The sequence below is a fragment of the Silene latifolia genome, chromosome 5 (genome assembly GCF_048544455.1).
Source record: "Silene latifolia isolate original U9 population chromosome 5, ASM4854445v1, whole genome shotgun sequence".
NCBI classification, from domain to species: domain Eukaryota; kingdom Viridiplantae; phylum Streptophyta; class Magnoliopsida; order Caryophyllales; family Caryophyllaceae; genus Silene; species Silene latifolia.
Genome location: NC_133530.1, coordinates 4,078,975 through 4,103,378, shown reverse-complemented (window position 1 = coordinate 4,103,378; position 24,404 = coordinate 4,078,975). Strand labels below are relative to the sequence as shown.

The window sequence follows — 24,404 nt, the reverse complement described above, 5'->3', positions numbered from 1 at the left end:
CCGGAGAACTTGCAATTTTGGATAGGTTGAGGGCTAGGTAGTGAGCCACATTAATTCGGAATGGGGTGGGTTTCGTGAACAAGTAGGACCCCAAAATTTCAAGCTCGTGGGTCCTAAACACCCATGGCTCATCCACCGCAAGAACGGTGCACCCCATACATCTATGCCACACCCGAATGACGGGATTATGGCAACTTATCGCGGGCCTTTTCACCCCGGGTTGATCATCAATGCCCGAAATCGCTTTCCAAACACGGGAATAGTGAAAATCAGCGGGTGGGGTATGCGACGTCGCATTTTCCAGCCCAAAAATTTGAGCCAACCGACCCAAAGTGATGTTGTGCTCCCGGTTCATGAGTCTAAAGTTAAGGGTAGCCACCATCCCGGTTTGCCGGTGCTTGGTAATCTTAAGACTACTCAAAAATTCCCATGTGATCCGAGGGTAAGTATACTCATGCATGGTAAATATGCCCCTCATACCACACCCCGCAAAAAGAGTTTCTGTCTCCCTAGCAATCCCAAGGGTAGACAAAGACGGATGATGAAGAAACTTAGTAGGGGTGAGGGGGCGATTTTTGAAGAGAATGAACTTACCCTTTTGAGTTGGTGTAGCAAACTCGACTGTAGGAAAGTCCGGATCGGGGTATGTATCGGTCGCCGCTTGAGCAATCAATGCCGCTTGGTCCCTTGCTATGTCGGCTCTTGTTCTTCTTCCGGCCATTTTGATGATTGGAGGAGATTGGTGAAGGTTTGAGGGAGTTTGATTGAGTTTTAATGGAGTTAGGGTTAGAAAGGGGGAAAAATAAGGAGGAAAGATGAAGGAGAAATGATGAAATGAAATGGGGAAAAAGGGGATTCTCGGGTTTATTGTGTGGTCTGCGTGTGCGTTTTGCCGGTTGGCGAACCGGCAGCCGGTCTGCCGGTAAAACGCACTCCCCTATTTTCTATTTTTTCGATTTTCTCCTTCAAAATTTTGGCCTCGCTGCCGGTGGACCAACCGGCTGCCGGTCCACCGGCAAAACACTCTCCATAATTAAATTCCCCATATATCAGGTGTGTTCTGCCGGTGAGCCGGCTGCCGGCCTACCGGCAAAACACACTCCTCACTCAAAAACCAACTTCCCAGCATCATAGTATGAGTGTTTTACCGGTGAGCCGGTTGCCGGCCTACCGGCAAAACACTCCTCTTCACCAATTTTCAAAATTTTTCGAAGTCAGCAGGTGTGTTATGCCGGTGAGCCGGTTGCCGGCCTACCGGCAAAACACACTCTCAATCATCCATTCTTCTTCTTTTTCATCTTGACAGGTGTGCTATGCCGGTGAGCCGGCTGCCGGCCTACCGGCAAAACACACCCTTACATAAATTTGTCAAAAATTTGTTTGGCCTCGCTGCCGGTGGACCAACCGGCTGCCGGTCCACCGGCAAAACACAACACTCAGTTATTTTTCGTTGTGTTCTTCATTTTTGCTCAATTTTTCTTCAACTCAACTTTGAGCTTTTTCATTGACCACGGGATTCTAGTTTTCCGCAACTACTCCGACGCATGATGTCGGGATTTCGGGTCAACGAAAATAAAACTTGTGTTCTTCAAAAGTGACCTCCGTCACCAATCCAAATAGACAAAATACGACTCCAAATCTCTCACAACTAGTCTAAAATGCATGCTATATACAAAGATGCATGGGTTGCCTCCCATGTAGCGCCCTTGTTTTATGTCGTAGGCTCGACGGAGTTAAGAATCACAATCAATAATTTGGAAGAGAGGTGGCGATGGAGCTCACATCCTTGATTATAGGGGTTCCGGCAACATAGTGCTTGAGCCTTTGCCCGTTCACCTTGAAAGAGTGATCTCCATCGGATATTTCAACCGCTCCATGTGGAAAGACTCGGACCACGGTGAAAGGTCCCGACCACTTAGACTTGAGCTTCCCCGCGAATAGCTTGAACCGCGAGTTAAAAAGGAGGACCAACTCTCCCACCTCGAATTCTCTTCTCAAAATTTTCTTGTCATGAAATTTCTTAGTCTTCTCTTTGTAAATCCTTGAGCTCTCATAAGCCTCAAGCCTGAATTCTTCCAACTCATTGAGGTCAAGAAGCCTCTTTTCTCCGGCACTCTTCAAGTCGAAGTTGAGAAGTCGGATTGCCCAATGTGCCTTGTGCTCCAACTCTACCGGTAAGTGACAAGGCTTTCCATACACCAACCGGAACGGTGAAGTTCCTATCGGTGTTTTGAAAGCGGTCCGGTAAGCCCATAATGCATCGTTGAGCTTGGTTGACCAATCCTTCCTTGACCGGCTCACGGTCTTCTCAAGAATCATCTTAATTTCACGGTTTGAGATTTCGGCTTGGCCGTTTGCTTGTGGGTGGTAGGCAAGACTACGCCTATGTTGCACCCCATGTTTCTTTAGAAGAGCATCAAGAGTTCTTTCCCGAAAATGATTCCCACGATCACTAATCACAATTCTTGGGACGCCGAACCTTGGAAATATGATAGTTTCCATGAGTTTTGTCACCGACTTTGCATCACAAGTTTTTGTTGGGATAGCTTCAACCCATTTACTCACATAATCTACCGCAACAAGTATGTACTCATATCCATTGGATGATGGAAAAGGACCTTGATAGTCAATTCCCCATACATCAAACAACTCCACCTCTAGAATGTAGTTCATTGGCATCTCATGCCTCCTTGAAATATTGCCGCTTCGTTGACACTTATCACACCCTTTGACGTAGGTTGCCACATCATGGAATAGGGAAGGCCAATAGAAACCGCATTGGAGCACCCTTGCGGCGGTCTTTCTTGAACTACCATGCCCTCCACTTGGCATATCATGGCAATGTGAAATTATCGGCTTCACCTCTTCACTTGGAATGCACCTCCGGATTATCCCATCCGCGCAAGATTTGTATAAACAAGGCTCATCCCAAAAATATTGCTTTAGATCATGAAAGAATTTCTTCTTCTTATGTGAGTCATAATCATATGGGATTATCCCGGAGACCAAATAATTCACTATATCCGCATACCACGGTGCTTCACCCAAGTTTAGGGACAACAAGTGGTCATCGGGCAAGTAATCATTGATAGGGAGCCCATTGTCAACATTGAGGTTGATTAGCCGGGATAAATGATCGGCCACCACATTTTCAACTCCTTTCTTATCCCTAATTTCCATATCAAACTCTTGGAGAAGAAGTATCCACCTAATCAATCGAGGCTTGGACTCCTTCTTGATGAGCAAGTGTCTCAAGGCAACATGATCGGTGAACACTATAACCTTAGCTCCCACTAAATAGGTCCGGAACTTTTCCATTGCAAAAACCACGGCCAAGAGCTCCTTTTCCGTTGTTGAGTAATTTGTTTGAGCATCATCAAGAGTTTTGCTTGCATAATGAATTGCATGCACCTTTCCATCCTTCCTTTGGCCTAATACCGCGCCCAAGGCATGATCGCTCGCATCACACATCAACTCAAACGGCAAGCTCCAATCCGGAGGTTGTATAATAGGAGCACTTGTCAAAGCTTCCTTTAACCTATTGAAAGCATCAAGACAACGGTTAGAGAACACAAAAGGAGTATCTTTGGCTAACAACTCGGTCAAGGGCCTCGCAATCTTAGAGAAGTCCTTGATGAAGCGGCGGTAAAAGCCCGCATGTCCAAGGAAACTTCTCACCCCCTTGACATTGGTGGGGGGTGGGAGACTAGCAATGACTTCAATCTTAGCCTTATCAACTTTTATCCCACGATTGGACACTATGTGTCCCAACACAACACCTTCTTGTACCATGAAATGGCACTTCTCCCAATTAAGCACAAGGTTAGACTCTTGACACTTGCTCAAAACTTTCTCCAAATTCATTAAACAACTTTCAAAACTTTTCCCAACAACCGAGAAATCATCCATGAAAACTTCCATTTCTTGTTCAATGAAATCGGAGAAAATTGACATCATAGCTCTTTGAAAGGTAGATGGAGCATTACATAGTCCGAATGGCATCCTCCTATATGCATAGGTGCCAAAGGGACAAGTAAAGGTGGTCTTTTCTTGGTCGCTTGGATGGATGGGGATTTGGAAAAATCCCGAATAGCCATCCAAGAAGCAAAAATAGTTGTGTTGAGCTAATCTTTCTAGCATTTGATCCATGAACGGTAAAGGAAAGTGATCCTTCCGGGTGGACTTGTTCAACTTCCTATAGTCCACGCACATTCTCCACCCGGTTACCGTCCTTGTAGGAATCAATTCATTCTTGTCATTTCGCACTACCGTCATGCCTCCTTTTTGGGAACTACATGAACCGGGCTTACCCACCTACTATCCGAAATAGGATAGATAATGCCCGCGTCAAGTAGCTTAAGGACTTCTTTCCTTACAACCTCTTTCATGATGGGATTAAGCCTTCTTTGTGGCTCAATTGAGGATGCATCCTCATTTTCAAGAAGAATTTTATGAGTACACAAAGAGGGACTAATCCCCTTGAGGTCACCAATAGTGTACCCAAGGACACCCTTGAACCTTTTGAGCAAAGAAATGAGTTTTGAGGTTTGGGTGTCATCAAGTGCACTATTGATGATGACGGGAAAAGTGGAATTATCTCCTAGAAATTCATACTTCAAAGAAGAGGGAAGGGGTTTAAGTTCAACCGTAGGAGGAGGCGTGGAACTCTCCTCCTTCTTACCGACTTCCAACACTTCAAATTTGGGAGCTTGTTCATGAATAGGAGCCGAATCCAACATCCACACATATGCAAGAGTCTCAATATCTTTGTCATCGACCTCATACCCACTAACAAGGCAAGTTTCCAAAGGATCCATGGAGGAAGCTTTCGGGTCATGCTCCTCCATGGGATTCTCAAGAATGTCAACAATGCAACAAGTGTCACCGAGAGACGGAGCTTCCATGGACTTGTGGAGTTCAAATTCCACCCTATCCTCACCTACTTGCAAAGATAGTTTCCCACTCTTAACGTCGATCATAGCTCCCCCGGTGGCAAGACAAGGTCGCCCCAAAATAATTGGCACATTGTGATCCTCGGGCATATCCATAACAAAGAAATCACAAGGTATGACAAGCTTCCCAACTACCAAGGGTACATCTTCAATCACACCTATGGGAAACTTAACCGACCTATCGGCAAGTTGAAGCGAAACTCTAGTAGGTTTCAAGTCTCCCAAATCAAGCCTCTTGAATATAGAAAGTGGCATGAGGCTCACACTAGCCCCCAAATCACACAAAGCTCTTTTAATAGCCACCCCTTGGATAGAACAAGGGATAGAGAAACTCCCCGAGTCTTCTAGCTTGTTAGGAAGCTTGTTGGTGTGAGTGAGTATAGCACTACATTCCTTAGAGAGGTTGATGGTTTGCACCTCTCCATTCTTCTTCTTCAAAGTGACAAGTTCCTTAAGAAACTTGCCATAAGATGGAATTTCGGTAATCATGTCAAGGAAAGGAATCGTGACATTCATTCCCTTCAAGATCTCCACAAACTTCTCATACTTCTTTTCAATTCTAGGCTTTGCAAGCCTTTGTGGAAAGGGTACCGGTGCTACATACTCCCTTGGTGGTAGAGTACATTCTTTGGCCTTAGTTGCAATAGGCTCATCTTGCTTTGGAGGGTCAACCATCTCCACCTCCTTAGACTTCTCCACCATGATCTCATCTTCTTGCACAACTTCAACCGGGTGCTCTTTCACCACTTCACTTGACACCCTTTTCCTCTTCCAATTAGGAGATTTCTCAACCTCCTCCAATTGCTTACCACTCCTCAAAAACACCGCATTCATCTCCCTTGGGTTAACCGTATTCCCCGGAAACTTCCCCGGATTTTGAGCCAATTGACTCAATTGTTGAGAAATTTGGGCCACATGAGTTTCCGTAGCCTTTTGTGATGCCCGTATTTCATCATTCACCCGGCTTTGTGAGGCAATGTGGTTATCAAGCTTCGAGTCGGATTTTTGATTTGCAATGACCAATTGTTCAAAAGCTTGTTCCCAAGATGGTTTTTGAGGGGTTTGGAAGTTTTGGTTTTGTGGTTGGAAATTTTGGGTTTGTTGTTGATTGAAATTTTGCCCCTTGAAACCCCCAAATGGTTGTTGGTTTTGGGTGATGAATTGTTTCCCTTGGAAACCGGGTGGAATTTGTCTTTGGAATTGGGAGTTTTGATTGAACCTTGGTTGTTGTTGAGGTTGGGAAGTGGTTGGATTTTGAATGTTTTGTGAAGCATAAGACAAGAAAGGATGAGTTCTTTTTCCATTGACAAATTGGTTGTTATTATTATTGTTGAACCCTTGTCTTGCACTTGTGGACTCCCAAATCCCATTCACTTGCTCATAGCATTCCTCACCTAGGGGTGCAATCAAGGGACACCCAATGGGAGTGTGCCCTTGTTCACCACACAACTCGCACGACAAGACTTGCCTCATATCGGAGCCCTTAGGTTTTGAATTTAGCAAAGCAACTTGTTGGGTTAGTTCATCTAGCATACCCTTAACTTCCACATTCAAAACCGAATTAGAATCCTTGCTCTTCCCTTTCCTCATTTGCCTATCACTTCCCCATTCCATAGTTCTTGAGGCCATCTCCTCAATTAGTTCCTTCGCCGCTTTATGCCCCAAAATGTCTAAGGCACCTTTCCCGGATCCCGCATCCAATGAAAGCCGTAGGTCTTGAGTTAACCCTTTGTAGAAATTGTTCACTAGCTCGGCCTCGGAGATGCCATGGTGTGGGCACAACCGTTGGAGCTTCTTATACCGTTCCCATGCCTCATATAAGGTCTCATCGTCTTCTTGAGTAAAGCTTTGTAGTTCACTCTTCACTTTCGCCGTTCTTGAGGGTGGGAAATACTTGTTCAAAAATGCCGATGCCAACTCATCCCATGTCTTGAAGGAATCCGGGTCACAATTCTTCAACCAATCCTTGGCCGAACCCCTAAGAGAACGGGGGAACAACCTAAGGCAAACCGCGTCATCGGAAACCCCATTTGATTTGTACATATCACAATTTTCAAGGAAATCATTTAGATGATCATTTGGGTTCTCCAAGGGACCTCCTCCAAATTGGTTGTCTTGAACAAGGTTGAGCAAGGCATTTTTAATTTCAAAGTTATTAGCTTGAATTCGTGGCCTTTGGATGCTTGGATTGACTATGTGCTTAGGAGCCATAGTGTCTCTTATCGGAACCGGATCACCCATGGTGTTAGGCTCTTCTTCTAAAACCCCAAAAGGATTTTCAAACACTACTTCGGTAGCTTCTTGGTGATTAACTTCTTCAATCGGTGGAATATCAAGTAAACCCCTTCTTCTTAATGAATTAAGTCTTCTTGCCGTGGCTTCAATTTCGCGGTCAAGTTGATAAATCGGTTGACCTCGTCTTCGTCGCCTACTCATGCAAAAGACCTAAGCACTTGAAAGAAAAGATTAGTAACAAAGGACTTAGTCTAAACTAGAACAAAAACGATTAATATCAAGCCGTACTCCCCGGCAACGGCGCCAAAAACTTGATGGTATCAAGTTATACCTCGCAAGTGCACGATTTTATCGTTGTACACTTAAAAGGGTCGATCCCACAAGGAGTAGGTGGAGTACTAATCGTTCTAATTCACCGGTTTAGCTAAGTCGATAAATAACAAAGTGGGTGGTAACAAACTAGCGCTAAACTATCGAATTTAAAGACAAACAACTAGATAAGGTAAGAACAAGCTAAAGATAAAGGATAAATCAAATAAAGAGAATGACTAGAACTCGGTCCAACCATGAATATGAGTAATTCCGCATACTAATCGTCTCGGCTAATCAAAAGGGGTAGAAAGGTAAGGGGGAGATGGCTCTAATTTGCCTAGAACCTCCCTTCCGGTCTCGCACTAGGACACTAGCTATTCCGACTAACCCCCCTCTCGGGTTCGAAAGTCGGCATCCCTAACTCAAAACCCGACAACCCCAAGAACATGCATTTTCCCAAGGAGGTCAAGTGAATGGTCAAGGTCATTAAGCCCTCATCAAAATCCGGGTCATCCCACTCCCCCTTCCGGAGGTCGATTTCAAACACTAGCCTAGGGGCACCCTCCCTCGGTTCTCCCTTCCGGTCTCAACCTTAGTTGGTGACAAGGGTCGGTCCCAAAATACTCGACTAACGACCTAACCAACTTCCGTTGGTGGACAAGGGTCAAAAGCCGACACTACCCGGAAACCAAACCTTAAGCATGAAAATTCCCCAAGACTACCCTAACCAATTTTCCCCACAAATTAGCCTTAGTGACAATTAGTTAGTGAAATTACCCATATCGGGTCAAACCGAGTCCTAGAAGGAGACTACTCACTAATCATGGTTCTAATTGCAAAATAAACAATAAAGGTGGAAACTTTGGTCACAAACATGGTGGGAAGATGAATCTTACTACTAATCATGCAACAAATTCAACAATAATCAAGAGAGAAAGAGATTATATCTAATAACAAGGTTAACTAATCCAAAAGGCACAATCTTTAACCAAATCAACCCAAAGATTAAGTCTTTGGGGACAACTATCCAAGGATGAACAAAAGAAAGAGAATCAAAGCAAAGAGGAACAATGAAAAGATGAACAATGATGAAATTAACAACAACAAACAAACAATAACAACAATTTCAACATAAACAATCAAATAAACTTGAAGGAAGAACAAAATGTAAACAAATGAAAATAAGGAAAGAAATAATACCAATCAAGAAGCAAGAAAGGAATAATGATAGAATAAATAAGTATAAACTTTCAATCTTCTTCTTACAACCCAAATTCAATCACAAATTGATTGAATTACTAGTTTAATTAAGGAATGATTAGCAAAGGATTAGCAAAGTTTTAAACTTGAAGGGGAAATATTCTCAGATCTAGGGTTGTGTCTCAAAAAGGGTTTAAGGGGGGGTATTTATAGGCTTTTACAAGATTAGGAAGAAAAGAGGAAGAAAAGAAGGAAAAGCCCAAATTCTCGCTGCTGCTGCGTTTTGCCGGTGGACCGGCTGCCGGTGGTCCAACCGGCAAAACCGTGCAATGAATTAAAATTGCTGGCATTCGTGTTTTGCCGGTGGGCCGGTTGCCGGCCTGCCGGCAAAACACCTTCTTCTTATCTCTTGATGTGTGAAATGCCGGTTGACCGGCTGCCGGTGCTCCTACCGGCAGCGAGGCCAAGCTTGTTTTTCCTCCAATTCTTCTATAAATTCCAATTGCTGTGCTTTACCGGTGGGCCGGTTGCCGGCCTGCCGGCAAAGCACTCTATTCAGCTTTTCTTCAAATTTCTGAGTAATTCCTGGGGATGTGTTTTGCCGGTGGCTAGACCGGCTGCCGGTCTGCCGGCAAAACACACTCTTCTTCATTTCTTCACCTCTTCTTCATGTAAAGGCAATGGGGTGCCTTTCTCGCCCCAATTCCTCCACACTTGGGCCGTTTCCTGCAAAAGGATGCACAAAGTGACAAGTACGGGCATTGGGCACAAAACGCAAGGAAAAACACCCGAAACCGACTCGATATGAGTCGGTACGCATAAAAGAAAGAGGGAATTAGAAGTAAATTAATCGTATATCAGTGACGTTAATAGGTCACGGCCTGAGAGATTTAATAGGAAACAGCACTCGGCGGGCGCCGGGGGGAGTTCGGGACCATACACCCAGAAGCGGTACAACAGTCTCACCCCCCTGGTCAAATCACCGGCCGAGGTCTTTGCCCTAAGCAAGAATGAAGGGCAGAAATGGGCAAGGCCCCCCAAGGCGAGGGGGGACGGTGACCTTAGCCAGTTTTGCGAATACCACGGCCAAACCGGCCATAAGACCGACAACTGTCGGCATCTGAGGAACGCCATCAAGGAGCTAATCCGAAAAGGGGCCCTCAGCAAGTATGTAGCTGGAGGCCCAGAAACAAGCTCCGACGGGGCGAATAAAAAATCAGTATTCCAGCGGATGGGAGTGATCCAGGTTGTCATCGGAGGAAACGAGAACGGTGGGTCAGCTAATGGGCACAAACGGCACCTAAATGAGCTATACCAAGCCATCAACTTTGTGCCCACAACAGCGATCCCCGCTTCCACCGTCCCCGATATAACCATCGGAAAGAAGGACTACGAAGGAGTCGTGGCCCCGCACAGCGACCCGCTTGTCGTCCACCTGGACATAGCCAACCACTTGGTGAAAAGGTGCCTGATTGACACAGGCGCCTACACAAACATCATGTTCAGGGAGTGTTTTCTTAATCTCGGTATGAAGATTGAAGACCTGAGCCCCTGCACCAACCCGCTATACAACTTCTCTCTCGGGCCGCCTGGTACCCCGGGGTCAATCGGGATCGGGTGATGTTCGGCCAAGCGGATGCGGCCAAAAATGTTTTATCTGAGTTCGTGGTTATTGATGGTTCGTCTGCCTACAACGTTCTCATAGGACGGGTCACTTTGAGCGAGGCCGATGCTGTGATGTCCATCCGGGCCCTGACATTGATGTACGTCTCGGACCGGGGGGAGGCACAAAAGCTCGTCTCAAAGGACGAGAGAGATGAAATTGTCAATGTCCAAGTATCTGCCAGAGGGTGCAACATGCAATCCCTCAAAGTGGCAAAGAAATCGAAGAAAGGGAAGAGCCCATCCTTACAGCAGGATAGCGAACGGATGGATACTAACGTCGGCATGGTCGAAGGAGCCGAGACCGAGGAAGTGGAAATTGACCCAGGGCGCACCGTAACTATCGGTGCCGACCTGGAGCCAAAATTCAGAGCCGATCTCCTAGACCTGCTGAGGAAGAACAGAGATGTCTTCGCATACTCGGCGGCCGAGATGCCGGCGTGAGCCGGAGGTGATCGTTCACAAGCCGAACGTACTCTCCACCGCTCGCCCTGTCAAGCAGAAGATGAGGAACTCCTAGGCCGAGAAGGACGACGCCATCAAAGCCGAGGTAGACAAATTATTAGAGGCGGGCTTTATCATGCCTTGTAGTTACCCTGAGTGGCTAGCAAATGTTGTAATGGTGAGGAAGTCATCAGGGGCGTGGAAGATGTGTGTTGATTTTACCAATCTTAATAAAGCGTGCCCTAAAGATTGCTATCTCTTGCCTCGAATAGATAGCTTAATTGACGCCACAACAGGCTACACTATGCTGAGCCTGTTGGACGCCTTCTCAGGGTATCATCAGGTATTCATGGCCGAGAAAGACATGCCTAAGTGCGCATTCATCACCATACACGGCACATACATGTATAAAATGATGCCGTTCGGTTTGAAGAACGTTGGCGCAACTTACATTAGGCTGGTGCACAAAGTGTTCCAAAATCAAAAAGGGCGAAACATCGAGGCTTACGTCGACGATGCTATTGTAAAAAGCAAGTCTGACAGCGAGCACTTGACCGATTTAAGCGAGACATTTTGTTCACTAAGGAAATATAGAATGAAGCTTAACCCAAAGAAATGCAGCTTCGGTGTCCGGGCCGGCAAGTTCCTCGGCGTGCTTGTCAGCGCCAGGGGAATTGATGCCAATCCAGAGAAAGTCCAAGCGATACTAGACCTGCCGGAGCCGAGAAATCGAAAAGAGGTTATGACACTGACCGGGAGGATGACGACTCTTGCCCGCTTTATCTCTCGGTCAGCCGACAAGAGCACTCCGTTCTTTACAGTGCTGAAGGGGAATAAAAACTTTAGCTGGGGGGAGCAACAGAGCACAGCTTTCAGGCAACTGAAAGCTCACCTTCTGACACTGCCGACCCTGTCCAGGCCGATGCTGGGGGAGACGCTATATCTATATCTAGCAGTTACCTCGTCCACGGTCAGTGCCGTAATCGTCAGGGAAGAAAATAAGCAGCAACACCCAATTTACTTTATCAGCCATACACTGCTGACCGCCGAAAGAAATTACCCACTGATTGAAAAAGCGGCCTTTGCCGTCGTCGTTGCCACAAGGAAGCTAAAACCCTACTTCGACGCACATCCCGTGACGGTCTTAACCGACCAGCCATTGGAGAAAGCATTAGAAAAGTTCGAAAAATCCGGCAGACTTATCAAATGGGCAGTGGAGCTCTCCGGCTTCGGCATTCAGTACAAGCCGAGGCCTTCGATAAAGGGGCAAGCGCTTGCAGACTTCCTGGCCGAGTGCACATATCAAGAAGAATCACATCCCGGCGTATGGGAAGTATATACCGATGGGTCCTCTACGGCGAACAGCTCAGGAGCCGGCATCCTTATCATCAGCCCTAACGGAGACGAGTTTGAGTACGCCTTGAAGTTTACCTTCTCGGCCTCAAATAACGAGTCCGAATATGAGGCGGTGATAACTGGAGTCGAGTTAGCTAGAGCTGCCGGGGCGGAGCATATTGTGGTGAAAACAGATTCACTCTTAGTGACTAATCAAATCAGAGAAGAGTATGAGACTCGAGACGACGGGATGATAAGGTATCTGGAGAGGGTAAAAGCTGACACCTCAAAATTCAAATCTTTCCAAATACAGTGCATCCCTAGGTCTGAGAACAACCGAGCCGACACTCTCTCAAAGCTTGCCAGTTCAAGCATCAAGAATGTCAGTCGAACCGTGCTGGTGGATATCAGGAATGCTAAAAGCATCACTGAGACCGTCGGCATGGTGGGCGACATCGAAGCCGAGACGGCGTGGATGACTCCGATAATGACATACAAGCTGACAAATGAGTTACCGGAGGACCGCAGTCTCTCTCAGAAGATAAAAAGGATTGCCGCAAGGTACTTGGTGTTCGAAGGAGAATTATACAGAAGGTCCGTAATAAGACCACTCTTGAAATGTGTCGGCCCAGCCGACGCGGAGCTTATACTGACAGAGATTCACGAAGGCATCTGTGGACATCACATGGGGGCAAGAACGCTGGCCCACAAAGCTCTCCGAGCCGGCTACTTCTGGCCTACCATGCTGAAAGATTCCAGGGCAAAAACCAAGAAGTGCAAGAATTGTCAGATGCATGCTCCGGTAATACATGCACCTTCCCGAGACCTGCAACCAGTACTTAGTCCCCTACCATTTGCACAGTGGGGGATGGATTTATTGGGACCATTTCCGACGGCCTCCGGAGGAAGGAATTACCTGATCGTCGCCGTTGACTACTTCACCAAATGGGTCGAGGCTGTCGCGGTACTTGCCAAGACCACGACGGCCGTAAGAAAGGTGATTTGGGAGAACGTCATAACTCGTTTTGGGTTACCCCAAGTCATAGTATTTGACCACGCCCGAGAGTTTTGGAGTGACATGGTGATGAATTGGTTGGAAGAGCTCGGTATCAAATTTGCATACTCCTCCGTCTGCCACCCTCAGAGCAACGGACAGGCGGAAGCAGCTAATAAAACAATCCTGAACAGGTTGAAGAAGAAGGTTGAAGATCTAAAGGGAAGATGGGCTGATGAACTACCCGGCGTCCTGTGGTCCCTTCGAACCACGGAGAAAGAAGCAACAGGGTACAGTCCATTCCACCTAGTCTATGGGTCCGAGGCCGTCCCGCTAATTGAAGCGCGGTGCCGACATTCGAACGCAAACCTTTGACCCGCCGAAAAGAGGAAGGCCTGAGAGCCTCCCTAGACCTGGTCGAAGAAAGTCGAGACACGGCACGGCTCAACTTGGCAGTATATCAAAACCGAATGAGAAGAGCATACAACCGTAGGGTCCACAAAAGGGACTTAAGAGTAGGAGACTTAGTCCTTAGAAAGTCGGCCGCAACCAACAAAGGAAACATCCATGGAAAGATGACGGCCAACCGGGAAGGACCCTACAAGGTGGTTGAAGAAATGAGGCCGGGTACATACCTACGACGACATGGAGGGTGTGCCTCTAATGAGCCATTGGAACACAGACAACCTAAGGAAATACTTCGTATAGCGGCGGAGGTGTCCGAGACCGTTGTGGGCACCCCAACGCATGATTATACCTTATGAAGAATGATCCAAGTTTTCCATCGAAATGCTTGTCCCCTCCGTAGTCGTACCAAGGTAGACGCCACGGCCAAAGCCGGGCAGTCACCGCAATGGCAGTTGATACTCGCGAAAGCGACCAACATGCTTAGTAGACGCCACGGCAGTCACTACAAATGCAGTTGATACTCGCGAAAGCGACCAACATGCTTAGGAACGTATAAGCACAGTTGAGAACGCAATTCTAGTCGCCTCGGCCAATCCGGGAGTGGCAGAGGAAGCGATCAATATGTCTACAGATACGAACGCTGTCGAGCCGTAACCCCGATTACCTCGGCCAAAGCCGGGAGCGACGGGGACACAACGATCGATACGCTAACATGTTCACAACAGCAGTTGGGAAGCGCAAATCTGACCGCCTCGGCTAAGACCGGGAGTGGAGGAGGAAGCGACCGACATGCCAACATGTTAAAAAAACGTTTAAGTACAGTTGAGATGCGCATTCTAACTAGGGCTGAGCAAAAATATACGATACGGTTTTTTAATACGGATACGAAACGATATACGGTTCCTATTATACGATTTTCCGTATATACGATACGGATTTTCGGATACACGATACGGTTTATTAAAAACCGTTTCGTATCCGGGTCACCAAAAATGAAAACCGTATATACGGTTTTGACCCGGTTTTGCGGAAAAAAAAAAAAGATAAATTTCACACATTCACATTGATACACAAACTAGTCACAAATTCTTTAACCTAATTTCATTCCTCTGGCGTCTCTCACTATCCCCAAATCTCTTAACCCTAATTCTGTAATTCATACACACTTACACAGATCTCCTTCCTCTCCTTTCAAACAAACTCTTTTATACACAGATCTGCCGCACAAATCGTCAATCTATCAAAGTTTAAAGCTTCATTTTACTTTTCGTTTGCATTCATTTGTGTTTTTGTGTTTTTCGTTTTAATTTTCATTTCTATTTCGATTGTATTTCATTATTTTGATTGCTTCATTTTCCTTTGTACTCATTTTCTGTTATTGCCGCACAAATCGTCATTTATTTTCATTTTGCTTTACTGATTCATCATTTTGATTTACTGCTTGGTGAACTAGTAAAACTCGCCATAGTTTGAGTTTGAGGCGGAATCACTTCCTCCACCATTTTGATTTTCAACTCTAATCATTTATCAAACAAACTTTGAACGACTTGAATCCTTGGAAGGTTTCTATGTAAGTTGGCATTAAGAGAAGAAAAGCTACTGCCTAATGACTCCAGTACTTCATTTCTGGAATTTTTTTAGTTGCATTTCATAGAAAACCGTATCCGGATACCCGGATTTCATATATCCGGTTTAACCGGATACCCGAAAACCGTATACCCGGTTAAACCGTATCGTATCCGGAACACAAAAAATGATGTTTTAAAAACCGTATACCCGATACGGTTTTGAAAACCGTATCGGGTATACGGTTTTGCTCAGCCCTAATTCTAACTGCCTCGGCCAAGCCGAAAGTAAAAACGAAAAAGCGCTCAATATGTTGAAACGTAATAAGACAACTGAATGAAGGATGAGATCAAAGCCTCGGCCAAGCCGAAGGCAAATAAACAAACTCTATTGAAAAATGTTTACAGGTGAGGCAAAACAAAGTCGACGGCCGTCCCCATAGGGATAGCCTAAACACAACCTACCAAAGTTTAACAAAAACAAAAGGTACAACAAAAGGTTACAGACATCAAGACATGAAGCGCCAAAAGGATGGCAGGGAGGAAAGGCTCAATAGTTGGCCTCCGAACAGCTGAAGCTGTCCGAAGGGCCGGGTGAATCTGGTGACGACCGCCCGTCTCCCTATGCTTGTTGCTGCTCGCCACCGGCAGCAGTACCAGCGTTACCAACGATGGGCGGTCCAGAGGACGACTTAGCAGCTTGACCTGCCTTTGCTCTCTCGGCCTCCTCTCTAGCCTCCTTCACATTTGCAGCATGGGCCGCCTTGGCCTCAGCTTCCTGAGCAGCCTTCGCCGCCTTCGCCTCATCCGCAGCCTTGGCCTCCGCAGCAGCCGCCTTCTCATCAAGAAGCCGGTCAAAATCTTTCCACGGGAACGTACCTTCAGGAAGGAGCTCTTTGATCGCATCCCTGGTAGCATCTTCAGCTTGGTCCCGGTACCGGGCACACATGTCAGGGATGATGACGGTTTTCAGCGTCTCAATATCCTTCTCCCTCAGAGCAAGGATAGCCTTTGTGTTCTTATGCTCCTTCGCCTCGGCGCCATGCAGAGACTTCCATTTTTCCCTCTGATCAACCATGGCCTTGTAGCCGCCCTCAAATTTGTCCTTCTCCTCCCGCAGCTTAGCGGCATCAGCCAAAGCAGCCTCAACCTTGGCTCTCTCGGCTAGGACCGCCTTCTCAGCTTCCTCCTTAAGCTTTCGCTCAGCGAGGAAGTCCTTCATGGCGGCCTGGAAGTCCTTCTTCGTCCTCGCGGCCTCCTTCTTAGCAGCGGATAGCTCAAGCCTAAGCCGTTCGAGCTCAGGGGAACTCTGAGCCACGAGCTTTTCTTGCTCGATAAGCTGAGTACCGGCTAGTTCGGCCCACTTCACCAGCCTTTTGGCCAACTTTACGCCGTCCTCCCTGAGCTGAACACAGGAAGCCTTATGGGATGAGGAGTCGGCGATGACATTTTTATCGCCCGTCTGCACATGCTGCTTCCCCAATTGCCGTTCAGTAGGAACAACGACTGACGACGGCGGATCTATAAAAACCCAGACAAAGCATCCATGTCAACATTCATTGACATATCAGAAAGCCTGTCATCAGGAATGCCTAAAGAACCTGCTAAATCCGAGCCATGGGTTAGATCCGTACCAGTCTTAGCCTTCTTGGACAGAGGGCCGGCTGGCCCCTTTTCTTTCCCAGCCTCGGTAACAGCAGCAGCAGCAGGCGTTGCCTATTTTCTCTTATTTGAAGGAAGAGGACCCTCCACAACGGTGACCTCCTCTTCAACATCGATGACCACCTGCTCCTTTTGGACTACGGGGATTGAAGATTGAGTTGGAGTTGACGCCGTGGCCGCCATAGACGTTGTCTTTGTTCTCCGGGCGCGGCACGTTACCGCCAATCTCTGCTTGAGTCGCCGCCACATCCATTGCCTTCATCGCCTGCTCCATAAGTTCGTGCGGGGCCGGTCTGCGATCACGTGGCGCGGCCTTAGGATGCAGCTCAACGACTTTCCCGTTCTGGTCAAGTCCCAACTTCTTGAGGATGGAGACAGAGAGAGGGCCAAATCGATCTGCAAGAAACAAAGCAGGAGTTAAGCAAAAGAAGTAAACCGAGGCTAAAACATCAAAGCATAAAAAGAGGGGCCTCACACCGACCCTACTCACCCTGGCCGAGGGCCGGTATGAGGCCGACGTGACAAAGCGGCTCTTCTTGAAGGATGATCTGCGTCGGAGGCATCCACCCCTTCGGAGTGCCATCCTTCGTCGCCTCGAACATGCTCATAGCCCGCACTTTGTCATCTTTAAGATAGACCTTCTTGACGTCCATCTTACTTTTATTACGGGAGACATATCTATCATGCTCCCCCCGGCTCTCACACCGCAAATTGACGTGGCTCTGGAAGGACCGGGGCAGCGGATAGTCCTCCGGAACCTCGACGTATACCCACCGCCCCTTCCAGTCCTTGCAAGATGTCAGCTTGGTGACGGTCGCATAACCCGGCTCGGTCTGCACACTGTACCACCCCGTGCCGCCTAGGGTAGTCTGCCGAAGATGGTGGAGCCGGCGAAAAAGGTTCACCGTTGGAGCCTCCCCCTTAAACAAACAAAACCATACAAAGCCCACGATCGTCCTGATGGCCAACGGATGCAGTTGTGCCACGGCGACGTTCATGGCTTTAATTATGGCAGCAACGTGTTCATTAAGAGGAAACTGGAGCCCATACTCCAGGTGTCTGATGTACACGCCGATACAACCTTCGGAAGGGCAACAGACGGCCTGATCACCCTCAGGGACAATTATTCTATACCCCCTGCCGAAGGAGTAATGATCTTCAAAAAGTTCAGGCCCGGAGACAGAGGCGAACTTGTTTGTCCAAACGCGATCAGGATTGATCGAGCAGGCTTCGTCGTGCCACAAGAGACGCGGCCTCTCCGAATCAGATTGGGTCGCCTCATCATCATCATCATCCTCAAAACCCTCCAAAAATTTTGGATCAATTTCAGGAGAAGGCGACTTGGGATCCCCAAACCCTATCGGGGTGACAACCAGTGGCTCCTGTTCATCAGGACGCGACGGTTCGCCCCCCGGCGCAGAGGTACTGGGTTGAGCATCAACAGAAGACATGGTGACAATAAATACTTAACAAATAAAAGTTGATAAATTTTTGTTTGTTTACCTTGGAAGAAAGTGTTACGCCGAGTAACGCTTCGAGAATTAGAGAGAGAAAGAAACTCTTCGAAAAAAACTAGAAAGAGAAATTTTTTTGAAGAAATGAAGTTTGATGGTCAAAAAGAGGGGCACACTGCTCTATTTATAGAGCAAAGCCCATGAAGCGGACCAATCAGAGCAAAGCCCATGAAGCGTCCACCAACTGTGTCAAGCATGCAGCCACGAAATGTCAATCGACATAACAGTAACCAACCTTCTTTGACACGCTCCTTGGTATTTACTTGCAAACGGCCAGCTGATCAACCAAGCTTGGCAGCACCGGCCGGGGGCAATCAAAAGCACACGGCACTCTCAACCTTGGTCTCGGCCAGCGCCATTTTTTCTTTTCCACATTCATTGTCCATTACACAACCATGTGGAGGGGGGATATGGTACGACCTGAACAGAACCAAGCCGAGGAAGAAGTTCAACTTGCGCAGAATACGCTCAATACGCATCGAAGGTCCATACCACGGCATAGACTACGCTGGGGGCAAATTGATGGGGCATATTCTGCACCCGCTGACCGAGTCAACATATTGAGCAAGGTCAAAGCTAAAAGACAGCAAGTCAACATATTAACAAATTTAACCGGACGCAGCCTCGTCGGCCGTAACTTGGGTCTCGGCTCGGCAACTAGCCGGCCGAGAGGCATATCCGCGTACTCACATCCAGTCCCCTCGGCATGGAGTCAACCAGGTCTGCCGGCCTGCCATGGGTCCCTCGGCCGAGGGTAAGATAGTCTTTCCACCTGCTCTGCCACTTGGCCACTTGGCCACTACGTGACAAAAGGTGAAAGTCTATAAATACTCCACTTCTCTCATTGAGAAAAGGATCGAATAATCATCCGAAAATCATCTTAATCTGGTATAAACTCCCTTATCTCTCTACAATATACTTTGCCGAGTAACATACAACTTATCTCTCTAAGTTTACTGACTTGAGCGTCGGAGTGAGTACGTTCGGCCCCAAGCCGAGCCCTCAGTTTGTTCATCTTAAACAGGAAAGAGTGAAAGGAAGAGACAAGCAACGACATCATTCTAGAAACTTACGTGGTCACAACACTGCTCCGAAATTACACCCGGAACAAAAAATATAATATAAGTAGGTTATAAATAATTCAAGGTAGATTCCATAATATATAATATTGCATAATTGTTTCGATTTGATTTAATGCATATATGTAATATATTTATATAAATATAGAATCCTCTTAAAATTGCATGCTTAAGTAGTAAAAGTAATTTCGTAAGTAAAGAAAAGAATTGTAGTAACATTGGATATAGTTATATGATAGTAATCACTCATTTGAATAGTAAAAGTAACAATATTATCAGGGAGATTATTGAAAGTGGTAGAAACAACAACGGGAGTAATGAAATAAGCAATATTAATGCGGCAATAGTGAAAGTAACAATAACTACGACGAGAGTAATGAAATTATCAATATTAATGCGGCAGTAGTGACAGTAACAATAATTACGGCGGGAGTAGTGAAAGTAACAATGATTACGGGCAAGTAGTGAAATGTTATTACTATTGTTTCATTAATAAGAGTAAAATATTAATAGCGGGAGTAGTGAATTTGTCTCAAAATTTATTTCATCGTAATTTTAGGATATGTCATAAGAAAATATATATATTAATGATAAATTTATGAGTTATGCAACTTAAGTAATTTCATGGGTTTTTCTATATGGTAACCCTCAATTTTTCCAGATTCTACATGGTAACCTTCCATTCCACCAAAAAACTTTGGTAACCCTGTGGTCCATTAATTACACTTAACGTGACCCTTAACTCCTAATCCGTCAATTATTGCCGTTAAGTAGCTTATGTGGCATTTGACTTGACTGAATAGGCATGTGACATGGCTAAGTCTGACTTTTTTTCACCTTATTTCCCTGACTTCTTTTTACCTTCATTTCCCTCCAATTATTTCCCTCCAATTTCCTCTTTATTTAACATCCTTCCCAAATTCATCTTATTTCAACCTCATCTTCTTCCCTTTTCTCTTCTTCCATATTTCCAGATTTTCTTCAAACCTCAATATTTGTGTTATTATATTTTCCAGATTTCTTTTTTTAAATCATCCCATACTTATGTCTTCTTCCTCAAATTGGAAAAATCACCCAATAATAGGGATGAAATTTCTCAATCAACCTCATGGAATCGATGTGGACGAAATGCGGCAATCAAATTTTCTGGATCTGCGAGCAACCCACAAAAAAACGTACTTTAAATGTCAAAATTGTAATGTACTCGGTTTCTCCCTTACTGTCACATGTTTTTCCTTCTCTAAAGTCACTACAACATACTCAACAACCCCAACATTATAAAATACTCAATTTTTGTGCTTTAAAAAGATGAACATTAATATGCAAAGGAAAAAATTACCAAATAATGTCAGATTTAAGTTGAAAGATTACAACTTTGCAAAAATAAAAAGCAACATAATAACAAATAATAGCAAAATAATCAATAACTGTAATTTAAACAAAAATAAATAGGTGAAGAGGATTACCTTTAATACCTAGCAGATGAGATGGTCGTCGTCGATGATGATTGGTGATTTTGACCGAAACCCAAATATCATCTCAAGATAAATGAGAGTTTTAGAAAAGAAACAAATTGAGTGAATGATTGAAATGAGAAATAAGCTGAAGGGTTTTGCTCAAGGTTAGGATTTTTTAAAAAACGTCATTTCCATGTCAAAATGCCATAAACACCTAAGTTAGCCAAGTCAAATGTCCAGTCAGCCAAGTCAAAGCTACTTAACGGCAATACTTGACGGATTAGGAGTTAAGGGTCATGTTAAGTGTAATTAATGGACCACAGGGTTACCAAAGTTGTTTGGTGAAATGGAGGGTTACCATGTAGGATCTGGAATAAGTGAGGGTTTACCATATAGAAAAACCCTAATTTTATTTAATGAAAAAAAAATTTAATGGTAAGTAGAGGTAGCCCGGGCGAAGCCGGGCACCAATACTAGTATATCAAGATAATGAGTAATTTCAATTTTACCCGACTTAAGAAGTGTCAACATAATAGTGTTTGTTTGACAATTTCGATTATCCGATATTTTATTTATATTGAAAAAATTTATTTTTGGGCAAAGTCATTTATATTTATAAATAATATACATGCTTTTTCAATAGGAAAATGATAAATACAACCCAATGAGTTGTATTTAATCATTTAACCTCTGTTTGGTAAACCGAACTGAAAAGCTAGCTGAAACCTGAAAAGGTACCTGAAAACTGAAAAGCTAACTGAAACTTGAAAAGGTAGCTGATAAGGTAACTGAAAATTAGGAGCTGATAAGGTGACTGATTATATAAAAAATTGTTTGGCAAACTAACGGGAAAGGTAGCTTATTTTGGTAAAATGACGTTGTTCCGGGTGTAATTCCGAAGCGTACTCACTCCGACGCCCAAGTCAGTGAACTTAAAGAGATAAGTTATGTGTTACTTGGCTAAGTATATATTGTAGAGAGATAAGGAAGATATTACCAGATTATGAGGTGTTTAGGTTATTTTTTCGATCCTTTCCTCAATGAGGGTTGAGGAGTATATATAGACTTTCACCTTTTGTCACGTAGTGGCCAAGTGGCTAGCAGGTGGAAAGACCGTTCTACCCTCGGCCGATGGACCCATGGCATGCCGGCCGAGGGGTCTTGGATATGAGTACGCGGATATGTGCCCCGGCTGGATCGTTGTCTGGCCGAGACCCAAGTGACAGGCCGACAGGTTGCGTCGGCTAGGCTGTCCAGGTGTTGACTTGCTGTGGATATCTTTGACCTTGCTCAATATGTTGACTCGGTCAGCGGGTGCAGAATATGCCCCATCAATTTGCCCCCAGCGTAGTCTATGCCGTGGTATGGGCTCCGATGTATGTTGAGCGTATATTCTGCGCAAGTAAAAAATGTTCTGCCCCAGCTTCTTTTGTCTCGGCTTGGTTCTGCTTAGGCCGTACCATATCCCCCCTCCACATGGATGTGTAAAGGGCATCCGATGTGGAAAAGAAAGTAATGCTGGCCGAGACCAGGGTTGAGAGTGCCGGTTGTTTTTGGTTGCCCCCGGCCGTGCTACCTAGCTTGGTTGATCATGTGGCCGGCGGAGAACAGATACTTAGGAATTTGTTGAGGAAGATGAATAGGCAAAGAGATATGAAGGGGCGTGTTGAAGACGCTTGGTCACTGTTGCGTTGATTGACATTCCGTGGTTGCATGTCTGACACGTGTCTGTTCGCTGATTGGCTGACGTTTCATGGGCTGTGCCCTGATTGGTTCTTCTTCATGGGCTTTCCTCTATAAATAGGGCAGTTAGTCCCTGAAATTGGCCACCAATTTCATTTTCTCTAAAATTTTCTTCTCTAAACTTTCAAGGGCTTCTTTCTCTTCAAATCTTCAGAATCGTCACTTCGGCTTCGCACTTTTTCAAGGTAAACAAACAAATTTTTCAATTTTTATTTGTTAAGCTTTTGTTGTGAACATGTCTTCTGCTGATGCCGGGCCTAGTAACCGTGCGCCGGGGGGTTCCCCGTCGCGTCTTGGCAAAGATGAGGTACTAGCCGCCGTCCCGCTAAGGTCCGGGGGTCCTAGGTCTCCTTCTCCTGAGGTTGATCCAAACGTTTTGGAGGACTGGGAGGATGAGGATGATGACGGTGATGATGTTGAAAGCCCTCTTCGTAACGAGGGGAGGCCGTACGTCATGGATCACGGCGAGGCCTGTAAGATCGGTCCTGACCGTGTTTGGACCCACAAGTTTGCCAGTTGTTCTGGCCCTGACTTTTTCGAACGTCACTTCTCCTTTGGTAAGGAGTATAGTATTGTCATCCCCAAAGAGGGTCAGGCTGTCTGTTGCCCTCCTCCGGGCTGCATCGGTGTGTACATGAGACACCTGGAGTATGGGCTCCGGGTTCCTCTCAATGTATATGTTGCTAACATTATTAAAGCCATGAACGTCGCTGTGGCGCAGCTGCATCCGTTGGCCGTTAGGACGGTCATTGGTTTTGTATGGCTATGCCAGTTCAAGGGGGAGATCCCGACGGTGAACCTATTCCGTGGGCTTCATCACCTTCGACTGAACGTCGCCGGTGGCAGGGGATGGTATAGCGTGCAGACGGAGGCGGGTTACGCCTCTGTTGATAAGCTTTCTTCCTGCAAGGAGTGGAAGGCGCGGTGGCTATACGTTGAGGTGCCGGATGACTATCCGCTGCCCCGGTCCTTCCAGCACCAAGTCAACTTGCGGTGCGAGAGTAAGGGGGAGCATGATAAATGGGTCTCCCGGGGTAAGCTTAAGATGGACGCCAGCATGGTCCCTCTTAATGCGGACGAGAAGCGGGCGATGAGGCTTTTTGAGACTGAGAAGGGTGGGTTGCCGAAGGGAGGGATGCCCCCGACTCAGATCATTCTTCAAGACGAGCCGCTCTGACACGTCGGCCTCATACCGGCCCTAGCACAGGGTGAGTGGGGTCGGTGTGAGGCCTATCCCTGCTTTTAATGTTTCTGTTTGATTTGTTTCCTTTACTTAACTCTTGTTTCGTTTCCTTTGCAGATCGTTTTGGCCTAGATCTGTCTGAGGAATTTCTCTCGAAGATGGGGCTTGACAAAGACAAGAACGTTCTTCAGAAGCATCCGAAGGCCGATAAAAATGATCGCAGACCGGCGCCAAACGACCTTATGGACCAGGAGCTGAAGGGCCTAAATACGACGGCGGCCTAGGCGAAGGTTGCTGGCAACATACCGCGCCGAACGCGAAAATTAAAGTCTTCGGGGGCGACGGCGTCGACATCAGTTCCACCTCCACTCCCTTTAGTCCAAAAGGAGACTGTGGAGGTCGTCGACATCACCGCCGAGGATGATGTCACTGTGGCAGAGGAATCCCCTCTATTACGCAAGAGAAAAGGGGCTGCTGCCGCCGTTGCTGCTGATGCCGAGGCCGGCAAAGAAAAAGATCCTCCGGCCAAGAAGGCCAAGACTGGTACGGATCTAACCTGTGGCTCAGACTTAGCCGGTTCTTTAGGCGTTCCTGATGACAGTCTCTCTGGCATGTCCACATATGTTGACACAGATGCCTTGATTGAATTTTTTGTAGAT

The 24,404-nt window shown here is 46.1% G+C and overlaps 1 protein-coding gene and 1 non-coding gene across 2 annotated transcripts; one reads left to right on the top strand and one right to left on the bottom strand.

Annotated features, from left to right (window-relative positions):
- Nucleotides 1–1,746: 1,746 nt before the first annotated feature.
- LOC141657970 (uncharacterized) lies at nucleotides 1,747–7,193 on the bottom strand. Its single transcript, XM_074465359.1, has 3 exons — nucleotides 6,421–7,193; nucleotides 4,377–5,916; nucleotides 1,747–4,305 (listed from the first exon to the last, which is right to left on the bottom strand). Exons 1-3 carry the CDS (start codon nucleotides 7,191–7,193, stop codon nucleotides 1,747–1,749), a joined length of 4,872 nt encoding a protein of 1,623 aa, XP_074321460.1.
- Nucleotides 6,715–6,821, top strand: LOC141658282 (small nucleolar RNA R71). Its single transcript, XR_012549176.1, has one exon. It is a non-coding gene; the product is annotated as a small nucleolar RNA R71 (small nucleolar RNA).
- Nucleotides 7,194–24,404: the final 17,211 nt, after the last annotated feature.